We start from the raw sequence: 13,917 nt of genomic DNA, 5'->3' as shown, positions 1-13,917 counted from the left end.
CCACTGTCGTGGTGGTGTGTACCTGCCAGGGACATCTGAGCTGAGTGACCAGCAGAGGTGACACCTTCAGGCTGCAGAACCCACCTGCGTCTCTCCAAGATGCTCACTGAGCCAAATGCCCACGCAGAGACCGCGAGCAGGGAAAGGTCGGTCTTGCGTGCTTCTGTCTTCCCAAGGGTGTTGAGCTCAACAAACACTGGAGAGCGACACTATCTAACAAGAACATCGCGGCACACGTCGCCTGCCAGCTACGCCAGGAGCACGTATCAAACAGGTCTACATCTGGCAAGCAGCCACCGCCAAGCAGCTGCAATGACTTCAGCACACCTGAGCTGCGCACCCACTGTGTGCACGTACAACCGCGCGCTCTCCACGCGGGCCCGGGCGCAGGGCGCGGCTCACCTCTTGTAGGCGGAGTGGTCGTTCTTCACGCTGCACTTCATGTTCTTCAGCTCGTCCAGCACCGCGAACATGTTGATGAACTTGCCTAGCGTGATCAGGTAGGCTTCGGATACGAAGTCCTTCCTTCGCTCCGCGTGGCACAGGCGCCTCACCTCCCCGCAGAAACGCTCGATGGCGTTTCTCTGCGCAGAGAAAGGGGGACAGAGAAGTCGCTGTCAGTGAAGGGCCAGCTCCCCGCCTCGCTCCGAGCACAGTATACAGTCACTCAGAGACACCCACCGCAGTGCGCCAAGAGTTAAAGCGCAGGGAGAGAGACTCCACGTGCCTTTGCTCCCTGACAATCACTGTGAATTTTGTACTTTACCAAATATGTCCCTAAAGTAAACGAATGTTGTTGATTATTCCAGTAAAGTTACAGGATGAAATGCTCCAATAGAACGTCTTTAAATCAGATGTTTTAGCTTTCAGAGAGGAAGGGGGGGGGGTCCTCTTTTATTTTTTTGTTCCAATCCTCACCCGAGGATATGTTTATCGATTTTAGAGAGAGAGAGAGAGAGAGAGAGAGAGACATCGATTGGTTGCCTCCCCTCTGTACCCTGACTGGGGATCGAACCCTCAACCTAGGTATGTACCCTGATCGTGATGGAACCCATGAACTTTTGGTGTAAGGGAGGACGTGCCAACTGACCAAGCCACCTGGCCAGGGCTTGATAACTTTTAAAATAAAACAAAAATTAGTCTCCTAAATTTTATCTTCTGCCTTTGCTAAAGGAACCTGTAATAAAAAAAAACAAACAAAAAACAAAACTTCACACATTTCCAAAGCACACCTTTAAAAGCCAGCAAGTCCCCTTCCTGCAGCCACTGTACCTAAGCAAGGGGCTAGAAGCAGCCAAGGGCAGGGTGAGGACCACCGGAGCAAGGTCAGGGTGAGGCTGAGAAAGAAAACACCCAAAATGCCTGATGCATGCAAAGTACAAACTGGCAGAAAGACAAAGGTACTGGAACTGAGAAGGCAGTCTTCATGCAGGAAATACAAAGTTACTCTTAGGTAGAGAAGTGAAACACAACAGAAGTGTTTATTCTGAAAGGGGGAGCAAAACTTTAACTTCATGTTCTTCATGAAGTTAAACTGTCAAAGGCTTGGTTCCCTTTTGTCTCAGAAGCTGTTGTCGTTGCTTTAATTTACATGCACTTGATGTACTGAGTTCACGGTGACAGGGACACAGTGGCATCATCCTACTCCTCTGCATGAACCCCTAGGATTGTTTCGCTGTTATTTACCTGGAAGTACATGAAATTCATCAGTTTTGTGACCTCAGGCTCGAGGACCTCCACGGTTTTCTCATAAATTTCCACTCTATTAGGCTGCTCGTTACATTTCACCTAGGAATAAACAAGCACATGGAGAAGCTTCAACCCAGCTGGAAGGGGGAAGGACGCTGTTAGAGCTGGGGTCACTGACTGCTTAAGGGTAGATTGGGGGGGGGGGGGGGGGCGGATGGTGTGGGTTATGGTCTGGCTGGGCGGAGCTGGTGATAGGGGCGTGGTCGGCTGGGCTGGGCAGAGCTGGCGGGATGGGGCGTGGCCTGGCAGTGTGGGGCGTGGTCTGGCAGTGTGGGGCGTGGTCTGGCTAGGTTGGGCAGGGCTGGCAAGATAAGGGCCTGGTCAGGCTGGGCTGGGCGGGGCTGGCAAGGTGGGGGCGTGGTCCATCCGGGCTGAACTGGACCAGCAGGCGGTGGTGTGGTCTGGCTGGGCGGGGCCCTTCTTCAGCAGGGTACCTGCGGGATGGCCCGAGAGCAGCTCCTCCACGTGTACAGCATGACAGCGTACTCTTGGCCCTCCTCCAGCATCTCATTCTACAAGGGTACACAGGGCAGAGCTAAGGCAAGCAAGGGAATGATCCCAACCAAGGAGACGCAAATTGCTAAAATCTAGAGGCATGAACTATCCTGACTGTCCCTTTCAGACACAAGCACCAGTGCTAAGTAAGAGGCAGCTGTTCAGAAGCTGGTGACGCTGTGACACAGGCGTGTGGCCATGATGACCACACGAACCACCCCCAGGGCTAAATGCGCAGGGCCAACAGACACTGGCCACAGCTCCCACACCTTAGCTCCACTCAGCCCCAGGCGACCCGGGGCAATGCAGAGCCGAAGGTGGGGACAGGGTCGGGGCAGGGGCGGTGCAGCTCAGATGCACCCCGTCACCACAGGCTCAAACCCGGCTACGGAGGTGGTTCTGCTCAGGGAAAAGCCTGACGCGGCCCTGCCGTCCTCAGCGCAGGAAGAAAAGCTAAGCAGTGTTTCCGCAACAGCGGGCGTCCAGGGAGGATGTCTGTAAGAGGCTTGCCATCCTTTAAAAACCACCTTAGTGTCTACTGCTTTCACCTTGTCTCCTTGGCTAAAAAATGGTAAAAATCGCACAGATGTTCTTGAGAAGTCAACTACAATTTGATAACGTTTTGAAGATACTTTACACTGTTCACAACCTTTGACCCAGTAATTTCACTTCCATAAATCTAGCCAAAGGCAATAACTATGTATTAGAAAGATGTTCATGGCAGCATTTTTTTATTGTAAGAAAGAAGGGAAACTAAGTGAACTTGTAAAAACAGTTCAATTGTGGACATTTACAAAATGTTCATGACATCAGGAAAATACGTAATTATAACAATGCCCTTCATTTACGCGACCAAAATCATGAGCGGCGCGCATGCGTACAGGTACGTGACAGGAAGCGAAAACAGGCTCCCTGAAAATTCTGAGGAAGGTGTCCTCTGGGCCAGAGATGCGAAATTTGCAGAAAGAGCGTGTACACGCAGAAAGAGCATGTACAAAATAAGAAAAACAGAAGCTTAAAAAAAAACCCCAAAAAACAAACAGGGTGTTTCCCTGTTTGTCACTCGTTTCCCCCAAGAGGTATCCTATCAGGATGATACCCAAAGAGGGTGGGTACAGTTGCTACTTGGATGAGCCGTTCCCCAGACGAAAACAAAGACACGCGGGTGGAATTACCATGCTAGAATGGACCGTGGCTTGTTCAATGTATCTTGCAATACCGGTGACAAACGCATTTCTGTCTTCAAAGTTAGTGTTGAAATTGGGCTGCAAGAAAGAGAAACGCCGTCACTTGGAGGTCAGTGTCGCTGGCGGCCTGCCCCGCGGTCACCCCGCACCCACCTGGTAGAGCAGGGAGGACGGTGGCGGCTCGATGCAGGGCTGCTGGTCCGGCAGAGGGAGCTCTTCCAGGAGGTCCACGTTGGACAGCGCGTCCTCCAGTGTCACCTGGGCCGCCATCCTGGCCTAGGACAAAATACAAAGTCACCGGTGTTGTGAGGAACGGCAGGGGCACACTGGGGATCCTTCCAGGGTCGGGGGAGCGGGCCCCCAGTCGCTCACCCCTCTTCTGAGAGCGCAAGGGATCGCAAGGGGCTCACGGGCAGTCCCCAGGTTCTCGCGTGCCTCCCCGGGCTCTCCGGCAACAGAGTCACCGTGCAGCCGGTGCGGGCCTCGAGGAGTCTCAATGCAGGCATACAGGCCAGCTCGCATGGTTTCACTTCCTGTCACCCTTCCCACTTTGGGGCCACTGTCCCTAGAGAGCTCTCTGGGAGCGCCCAACACCCCGTCGCGGGGCCGGAGGAGGGAACACCCCAACACCGCATCTGCCCCGTGGAGGCCGGCACCGCCTTGGAGGCAGAAACAGGGTTTCCCGCGTGCAGACGCTCCCTGGCCAGTCCTCGGAGCAGGGCTACAGGGTAAGGACTCCCAGAAATACAGGGTCGGCCTGCGGGGACCACCAAGTGAGGGGCGGGGCTAAGGTGACGTGGCGGGGCGGTGAGTAGAGCACAACTCCGAGGCTGTGTTGAGAAGCACACACACAGAGTCGCGTGTCACCTAAACACGGGTGCCAGCCCCAGGGGACGGGACGCGGCACCTCCAGCCTGCCTCCTGCGGAACGCTGCCCAGACCCTGGACAGGACTTTGGAGTAGCGTGAACCCCAGGTGACACTCGCCAAACAGCTCTGCCTCCAGACACGATGCATGGGACAGTCCCCCGTCCCATGTGGGCCACCTGGGGCCACGATGTATGTTCTGAGAAGGAAAGAGCTACAGACGGGCTGGACGCGAACAATGAATGGAAGAAGCACCCCTCACTCCTCCCAGCCCTGGACCCCAAAGACGCACATGCGGAGGTTCACCGCGCTAAGGGTTCCCCAAGCCCCGCCCCTGGCTGCTGGTGGGAGAAGCAAAAAGGTAACTCCAGACACCAGAAAAGCCCGGGCACAACGTGGGGAAAAAGCAGCTCTGAAGGGCAAGCCCAGAACTGTGGGGCCCATCCCCAAGCCGCACATGCGTGGACCAGGTCCTCTAACACCCAGTCCCTGAGATCACCGCCAGGTCCTAGGTGGCTGTGGGCGTCACACACAGGAAAGGCGCGATGACACCGTGGAGGCTCCAAGAACGGGACCCACACTCTCACAACCCACAGGAGGCAGGTCAGAGCCATAATGTAAACTGGACCAGGTGGGCTGTCTGCTAAAGTTAAAAATTAGCATTCTGCCCTGGCTGGTGTGGCTCAGTGGATTGAGCGCCAGCCTGCGAACCAAAGGGAAGCAGGTTCGATTCCCAGTCAGGGCACATGCCTGGGTTGCAGCCCAGGTCCCCAGTGGGGGGCGCACGAGAGGCAACCACACATTAATGTTTCTCTCCCTCTCTATCTCCCTGCCTTCCCCTCTCTAAAAATAAATAACATCTTTTAAAAAAATTAAATTTAAAAAAAATTTATAGCCAGCTAATACACTGCAAGGTCTCATCTTCCCAAACAAAGGACATAGGAACAAATGGTTCACACATTCTGGACCATAACAGGGGGCAGACCCGCCTCGGTCCCGGTCCCTCTTTGGTGACATTCTTTGAGGTGAAACTGACCAGGGAATAACCCAGACCCCTTTATGGGCTCATTTTGATGAATCAGAAAAATACAGGCCACATGTGGGAAGCTGATGACTATTCTCCTGAGATCCTCCCCTTTGACCTCCCCTAAAATTCCCGCCTTTAGAAAATAGATAAAAACCCTTAAGACAAAGGACCCCATGTGCGTTCTCCCTTGAGCACACATTTGCCTTCCCCTCATTTCTTCCCTCAGGCGTGTGTCTTAGCTTTCTTTCTCCTAAATGCTAAGGGTCCCGATGAGACTTGCAACCAGTGGAGCAGCGGGCAGCGGCAGCTCGTCCTGGGCTCACGCTCTGAACCCGGGCTCACGCTCTGAACCAGTGAGCTGAAAAGCAGATCCGCCCAAGCTCACTCCTATTTCTGCGATCTTGCCTCGATCTTAAGCTCTTCTTCTGTTCAACTGTCCCCAGCTTTAATAAATGTACCCTCAAAATCACGCGAACTCATCAAGTGAAATCTTTCCTGCACAAAGTCAAGAACCCACACATTCCAGACCACGCCAGCGGTCCTGGCCCCTTTCCAGGGACAGGTCTAAGGAGAACGAAAGTTAAGCATATACTTGTAATAATCCCTAGAGCAACCACAAAAGAAGAAAAAAAAAACCTATAAAAGCAATACAACGTGTAAGAAAATCATGTAGAAAAAATGAAAATGGAATACTAGAAGTGTTCAAATAACCTAAAAGAAGGCAGAAACAGGAAACAGCAATGAGAAAATAAGGATCGTCTTGCTGCCATATGAGGACCCACTGAGGAGCTGGCGTCTGCCCCCCAGAAAAGGGCTCTCTGAGTCTGTCACCAACTCCCAAGGGGGGTTCTCCCCTCACCACCAAGCAATTCTAAGACACCAGCTTGCTGTCCTATAGTTTAACTCAATTGTAACACTGTTGACCTGCAGATACGTGAGATCCCACAGGCTCGAGGCTCAGCCCCATAAGACTCCCTCCACACCCACTTCAAGGACCGGGTGCAAGTGATAGGTTGTTACCTGTACTTCTGACTGTCAGGCAATATATTGGAGGTTCCCGGGACCCCCTCCTTGGATTCAACTAATTTGCTGGAGAGGCTCGTGGAACTCGGAGAAACATTTTACTTAACATTTTAATAACAGATTACCAGTGCATTGTACAGGATGTAACTCAGGAACAGCCAGATGGAACAGATGCACCGTGGGTCTGGGGGAAGGACACAGAGTCTGCACGCCCGCTGAGTGCCACATGCTTCCCAAGGCCCATGTGCTCATCAACCCAGCAACTCTCGCGTGAGCCTACGCTTCCAGGCTGTATGGAGGCTTCCCGCTTGGGCAGCACTGAGTAAATCACTGGCCACTGACAAGGGATTCAACCTCCAGCCAGTGTCAGGGGGTGGGACTGAACGTTGAAAACCTCTTATCACCTGGCTAAGTCTCCTGGCGACCAGCTTCCTGAACACAACCTCTGGTGTCGTTTGTTAAGAATATTAAGACACCTTTATTGCTCTTATCACTTAGGATAGTCCAAAGGTTATAGGAGCTCTCTCCCAGAAACAAGGAAGAACGAGTATGTAGTTCTCTATTAAAAATTTTTTAGTGATTGATTTTACAAAGAGAGAAACATCCATTTGTGGTGCTTCTTGTATGTGTCCTGACCAGGAATCAAACCCACAATTTTGTCATTTCCAGGATGATGCTCTCACCAACTGGGTACCCAGCCAGGACCAAATATATATTTCTTGCTCTAATCACAATACCACAGGCTCTCACCAGAACCTGACCATGTTGGCGCCTTGACACACTCTGACCTCAGACTTTTAAGCTTCCAGAACTGAAAATAAAATTCTATTGTTTATAAGCCAAAGGTGTGTGTGTGGGGTGGGGGGGGAATATCTAATGGGAATCAAATAATGGAATGATTTGTAGAAGTAAATGCAAACATATTATACTCTAAACACATACTGAAAAGACAGATTGTCAGAAAGGATTAAAACAAAAAACAAAAAAAACAAAAAATACCCTGAAGCCAACTACAATCTTGTGTTGCTTATGGATTTGCTCTGAGAAGTGTCACTGGGCGATTCCGTCATTGTGCGAACATCGCAGAGTGTACTTACGCAACCTAGAAGGCACAGCCAACCACATACATCAGCCGTGGGCAGGCAGGACAGCAGGTCTGTTGACACCAGTGTCCCCACAAACACTCGAGCAATGCATTGAGCTACCACATTCCAACGTCACTAAGGCGATAGGAACCTTTCCGCTCCATTCTAACTTTAAGGCCCCGCCGTCCTATAGGTGGTCCATCGTTGACTGACACGCTGTTATGTGGCGTGCACCTGTGGGTGGCACCACGAGAAACACACTTCAAATATAATGATGCAGGTAGGTTGAAGAGTAGAAGGGTACAGGATGAACCACGCAAGTCAAAAGGAAGTTGCCGTGGCTGTATGAGCAGTAAGTTGCAAAGCAAGAAAGTTACCAGGGATCGGGAGGCAGAGAGCTCAATGCTGAATGTGGAAGCATCTAACCAGGGAGCTCCACGCTGCGCCAAGCAGTCATGGAAAACAGAAAGGAGAAGGAAATCGCAAGAGCAGGAGGAGGCTGCAGCAATTCTCGGTTGCTGCGGTAACTCAGCAGGAACCCAGGAAGGGAATGCAGCAGAGCGGGAATGGCTCTGGCATGTAAAGAGCGCTCCTGCTGACCAGAGCAGATTTGGCTGGCATGTTTCTCATTTAAATGTAGCCGATATTTTTCAAAATACTCGGTATTTTTGAAAACAAGGAAGGAAGCCTTTTTTTCTTTCATGACCGACTTCCTTCTGGCAGTACAGCTTCCTGTTCTACACGCTGGCCAGAGGGGAGGCCAGGACTGGGTCCCTGCGCAGCTGAGCAAGTGTGGGGAGCCCAGTGGCGCTCACTCAGGGCACCTCGGAGCCGGTGGCCTCCCCGGGGCCAGGCTGCAGGTGACGAGTCCGGCTTTCAGCCTTTTCCCTCGGCCCAAGCCCACGTTGTGTCAGGAGTGGCCTGGGGGCTCACGCACTTCCTACGTCCCCACCCCCACCTCTACGGATCAATGAGAAAACAGGTTGCGCCAACCACTCTGGCCCAGCCACGCAGCCCACGTGACCCTGGCCTCACGCCCAGAGCCCACACGACCCTCCCTCCTCTCCCGTCTCAGCCCCGAGAGGACGAGACCGCCCACCGGGGGTGAGACGCGCTGCAGGAAGGTCGCAGAAAGTCTCTGTGACACGCTGATGTCACATCCAAGGAAAACTGTCAAACGCTCCACTTATGTCAAATCAGTGTTTAAGGGCATTTTTCTCTGTATAAAAATATTTATGTGGTTATATACACACAATAGAATATTAGCCTTAAAAAGGAAGGGAGTTCTGACACATGCGACACCACGGAGGAACCTTGAAGCCATTATGCTGAGCGGAACAGGGCAGTAGTCACAAAAGGACAGATTCAGCTGACCCTTGAACAACACGGGTTTGGACTGCACGGGTCCACTTATATGCGGAAGGCGGATTTCAGTTGTACTCAGACTTCCAACTACATGAGGGTCGGCACCGTGACTCCTGCTTGGTTCAAGGGTTCATGGTGCCATATGACTCGGCTTAAAAGGTACCTAGAGTAGTTAAATTCACAGAGAGAAATAGGGCGGTTGCCATGGTTTGGAGGAGGCAGAAATGGGGAGTTAGTGTTTACTTTTATTGAAAGATTTTTATTTATTTATTTTTAGAGACAGGGGGAAGGGAGGGAGAGAAACATCAATGTAGAAAAGAAACGTCTACTGGTTGCCTCTCACAAGTGCCACACCGGGGACCGGGAATCGAACCAGCAACCTTTGGCTTTGCAGGATGACCTCCAACCAACCAAGCCACGCAGGGCAGGGTAGGGCAGGGGAGTGAGTGTTTAACAGGCACAGAGTTCCCGTCTGGGAAGACAGGAAACATTCTAGAGACAATGGTGACAACAAGGTGAATGTACTCCGTACGACTGAACTGCACACCCGCACGTGGCTCACGTGGTCAATTTTATGTGACGCATATTTTATTGCAATACAAAATGGGGAGAAAAAAAAATTGCAGTATTTTTTCTTGATCAATCAGAAAATATACTTTGTAGTGTTGCGTTCAGAGCTGACTCTCCCAAGCTTCCGGAATGGGGTGAGGAGGAGGCTGCCCAGACACACGTTTGTGGATCGGGCACAGAATGGAGAGAGACAGGAACACACCTGCCGGGAGGGCTCCCTGTGGTCCGTGGGCCCAAATTCATAACCAGAGTCCAGCAGCTGTTGCTTCCCGAGGCCCCGCATGCCGAGCTGGGTAGCACATTACGCCCAGCTGGGGGCTGTGTTGTGCGACGCACTCACACTGCCCGTTAGTTCCCTGGGCCAGGGAGACCGCCTTACCGAGTGCCTGGTGGGGTCCCTGAGGCAGGGTCCTGGCGTGTGGTAGGAGCCCCTGAACAGGAGCAGGAGGAGCCGCGTAGCCGTAGGGACGAGCTGCGACACGCAGAACTCTCTCAGCCCAGTGAGACCCCAGGGATCCAGCTACTTCCTCTTACCCCCTCCCCACAGCCCCTGCCTCACCCTGAGACGCTCCCAGGAGTTGGGGGGCGGGGGGGAGTCTCCTCTGACTCAGGCAAGAGCAGGCACACCTGTCTTGCATCCAGAACTGAGGCCCAACTCTGCGCGGGGCGGCATGTCTCCGCCTGCAAAGTCCCCTCTCCCGCAGCGACACGGACCGCGGCACGGAGCACACAAATTGCTCAGCCCGGGGCCTGTAGCCCAGGCAACGCTGCGGGTGCGCATCCGAGACGGGGCCGGCTGGGGCGTCCCTTCCTGGACCCTGTGTCTGGACCTCTCATCTAAGTGATCACAGCTGGCGCCCAAAGATGGTGCCCCTTGCAGCTCATGTGGCCAACACAGTGAGCATCGGGGGACTGTAGGGGACAAGTGGGGTGTCAAGCAATCACAGGTACACAGGAGGCGGGGCTCCCAGCACAGACCGGAAGCCTCCCACCGCCCACCACCAGGGCAGCGCCAACCCCGCAGGCTGCCCCCGCCCCCACCCCACCCCCTACCCGCCCCCCCTCCGCGCAGCCGCTGCCCCCTCCTCGCTCCCCTACGTGGCGCCGTCTCCCCTCGGCCTCAGACTCCCCCTGACATCTCACCAGGTCGTCCTCACGCCGCCCTTGGGGTACAGCTGTCCCCCTCTGACAGATGAGCAGAGCGAGGCTCAGAGGCTCCACAGCGACCGATCAGGGACAAAGCCACTGACCCCCGGGCAGGGCACTTCATCCATTCGGGTCCAGGACAGAGGTGCACGGACATGTCAGCAAAGAAACTTTCCCGAGGGCGAGAGCACGTGCTAGGAAGCCAGCCTCGGCCTGGGGGCAGGGCACAGGCAGCGAGAGCACACACCCCAGACAGGGCCCCGCCAGGGCAGGCGAGGTGCATGGGGACAGGGGGCGGGGCTACCGTGAGGGTCCAAGGGACAAGGTAGGATGATTTCTATAAAACATAACAGTCATCACACACTTCCAAAGAAAGAAATGTTCATAGTAGGACTTTCTTATTTTTAATAATATGATCTGACCGTTTTCCGTTTCTGGGCAGCATGAGGTAGGTGGGAGGGAGACAGGTAGGCCTCCTGCTTGCCAAGAGTTCAGTTCAAAAGGACACCAAGTCCTTGTGACTCAACAGTCTCAGAAAGAAGAAAGAACCATCAACAAAATGAAACAACAACTCACTGAATGGGAGAAGATATTCCCTAAAGATACTCCAATGAAGGCTATCCAAAATTTATAAGGAACTTATACAACTTAACACTGAAAAAAACAAACCACCCAATTTAAAAATGGGCAGAGGACCTGAACGGGCACTTCTCCAAAGAGGACCTTGGCCAATACGTGTATAAAACTGCTCAGTGTCACGGCAGCCACTGTGGAAAGCAGTATGGAATGTCCTCAGAAAAACTAAAAATGGAACTGCCTTACGACCCAGAAATTCCACTTTGAGGTATTTATCCAAAGAAATCCAAAACACTCATTTTAAAAGATATATACACCCCTGTGTTCACTGCAGCATTATTGGCAATAGCCAAAATTCAGAAGCAAGCCACGTGCCCATCCACAGACAAGTGGAGCAAAAAGTTGTGGTGCATGTAAACAATGGAATTCTACTTGGCCATAAAAAGAATGGAGTTCTGCCGTTCGCGACAGTAGAGATGGACCTAGAAGGTATTGCGCTAAGTGAAATAAGTCATAGAACAACAAACATCACATGATTTGTTATATGTGGAATTTTTTAAAAATCAAAGCGAACACAATGGAGACAAATGTATTTGAACAATAAGAAAATAAAGTAAAATAAAAATCAAATGAAAATCAAAGCAAACAAATGAAATGAAACCAAAACACACACTCATAGAAACAAAGAAGAAACTGATGGTTGTCAGACGGGAGGGGAGGGGAGGCGGAGTGTAAACACAGGGCGGGGCTTATACTCAGTAACAGTGTGACAACTTTGCACGGTGACAGATGTGATCACCACCGCAAGGGGCATTGATGTCGAGCTACTACGTTGTACATCTGAAAGTGATTTAATATTGTCCGTCAACTAATAAAACATTTGTTAAAAGAAAGAAGAAAAGAACACTTAGGTTGCAAAGAGTTGATGGAGATTAAAGCGACGAGACTGATTTTCTACCTGGCGCATGGGTTGTGCCAAAAGATTAAAAATAAAAGAAAAAAGTGTGTGTGTGTATGTGAATATGTGCACATGTGTGTGTGTGTCCATGTGTGTGTGTGTGTCTTTGATCACCTGGTATCCCTGGGAGAAGACAGTCGCCCGTCAGACTATGTGCCACAGAGACAAGACAAAACAGAGGAGGAAGACGTGACAGATTCCTTCAGAGATGGCATCACAAGTGTGGCGTGAGGATGGGTAGCTTGCAGCTGGTGGCTGGCGAGGAGGGGTCCCCGGGGCGGGGTCCATGGTCCAGAAGCCTTTGTCAAAGCCCCCTGAGAGCACAGCGTGGAGGCATCTGCTCCTGAAGGGTCACAGCGTGGTTCAGACCCCCAACTGCACCCAAGCGGTGGTGTCATCGAGCTGCCACCTGTGCATGAGGCATCTTTTGAGCCCGGACAACCTCAGTCGACACAGCCCACTGGGGCCTGTCCGAAGCGGAACAGCGGTCTCAGGACAGGGGTCTTGCGTTTTACCATATTAGCGCAGAAATTCCCATCACAGAAATGCATTTCCTTTTTGTCACCATTCCCCTAGCCCTGTTCTGGACATAAAAACCCTCCGAAAACCCTTTTGGGTGGACTAATTTTCATATATTTGGAAGAAGGACATTTCACTTCCCGGTGGATAAGGACAAACACAAAGGGCAAAGAGAAATAAATACCAAAAAAGGGTGAACCCAGGGACAAAGGACACCAGTCTGAGGAGGGTGGCTGTGTGCAAGGCTGGGCTACAAACACAAAGAGAAAAAGGGAAACAGCCCTGGCTGGTGTGGCTCAGTGGATTGAGCACCGGCCTGCGAACCAAAGGGTCGCTAGTTCCATTCCCAGTACAGAGCACATGCCTGGGTTGCAGGCTGGGTCTCCAGCTGGGGGCGCGCAAGAGGCAACCACACATGGCACACATGGATGTTTCTCTCCCTCTCTTTCTCCCTTCCTTCCCCTCTCTAAAAATAAAAAAAAATAAAATCTTTAAAAAGAAAAAGAAAAAGGGAAACAGCTCAAAACATAAAGAGTCAGCAAACTGTGTTTCTGGTTACTTCTGTTTCCAAAAGCAGCCTCTCCATTTACATCTTCGGCAAATCCACCATTTAAATCCAATAGATCTCACATACCCACAAAGGAACTCAGCACATAGTTTCACAGATTCTGTAACTTTTATCAAGGGAAGCTTCTACCTAAATTGCTGTCCGTGCAAACAGAAATGATATTAGACTGTTGTGCTAAATGCATGCACGTTAATAAGCATTAGGCTCCTGAGGACTGGGAACCACGCGGGGAGTGGAGGTGGCGGATGTTTGTGAGCTGGGGTGAGGCTAACCCAACCTGTAAACAGGATTAAATGCTGACCCCCGAGGCCTGGCTGTATAGCTCAGTTGGTTAGAGCGCTGTCCTGATATGCCAAGGTTGCAGGTCCAAGGTTGCAGGTTCCATCCCTGGGATCGGGGCACATACAAGAATCAACCAATGAGTGCGTTGAGTGGGACAAATCAATGTGACCTGAGTCCCTGGAGGGACAAGCAGCGGCAGAGTCTGCAGGAGCAGCTGGCACCTGGGTGGTGGGAGGAAACACTCAGGCACAGGGACACCAATCCAGAAGCCAGGAGCTAGGGACTCAGGTGTGCCCGGCCCAGCTCAGACAGACAGGGCAGGGGAGCAGGACGCAGCCGTGGTCAGAGTCCAGCACAGACCCAGGCCCAGCGTCCCCCTCGGGGGACCTCAGCCAGGAGCAGGACCCTGTATCAGACACAGGCAGGCGAGGGAGCCCGCACAAGCACTTAACTGCTCCACACCACGGTTACAAACGTGGTGAAACCGAGCTCCTGCAAGAA

General features: G+C 52.1%; 1 protein-coding gene across 1 annotated transcript in view; it reads right to left on the bottom strand.

Annotated features, from left to right (window-relative positions):
* CYFIP1 (cytoplasmic FMR1 interacting protein 1) overlaps positions 1-13,917 on the bottom strand; it is a 93,407-nt gene that overhangs the window by 63,148 nt on the left and 16,342 nt on the right. Inside the window, exons 2-6 of the mRNA XM_054561935.1 lie at positions 3,585-3,707; positions 3,420-3,509; positions 2,184-2,261; positions 1,687-1,788; positions 403-584 (exon numbers count right to left, since the gene is read on the bottom strand). Coding sequence (XP_054417910.1) covers positions 403-584; positions 1,687-1,788; positions 2,184-2,261; positions 3,420-3,509; positions 3,585-3,701 — 569 coding nt within the window. The 5' untranslated portion in view covers positions 3,702-3,707. The remainder of the gene's footprint in view (positions 1-402; positions 585-1,686; positions 1,789-2,183; positions 2,262-3,419; positions 3,510-3,584; positions 3,708-13,917) is intronic.

This window comes from Pteronotus mesoamericanus, unplaced genomic scaffold, assembly GCF_021234165.1.
Source record: "Pteronotus mesoamericanus isolate MK-2021 breed Mesoamerican mustached bat unplaced genomic scaffold, CSHL_Meso_final scaffold_582, whole genome shotgun sequence".
NCBI classification, from domain to species: domain Eukaryota; kingdom Metazoa; phylum Chordata; class Mammalia; order Chiroptera; family Mormoopidae; genus Pteronotus; species Pteronotus mesoamericanus.
Note: the sequence above shows the minus strand (reverse complement) of the source record. Positions and strands in the feature narration are given on the sequence as shown.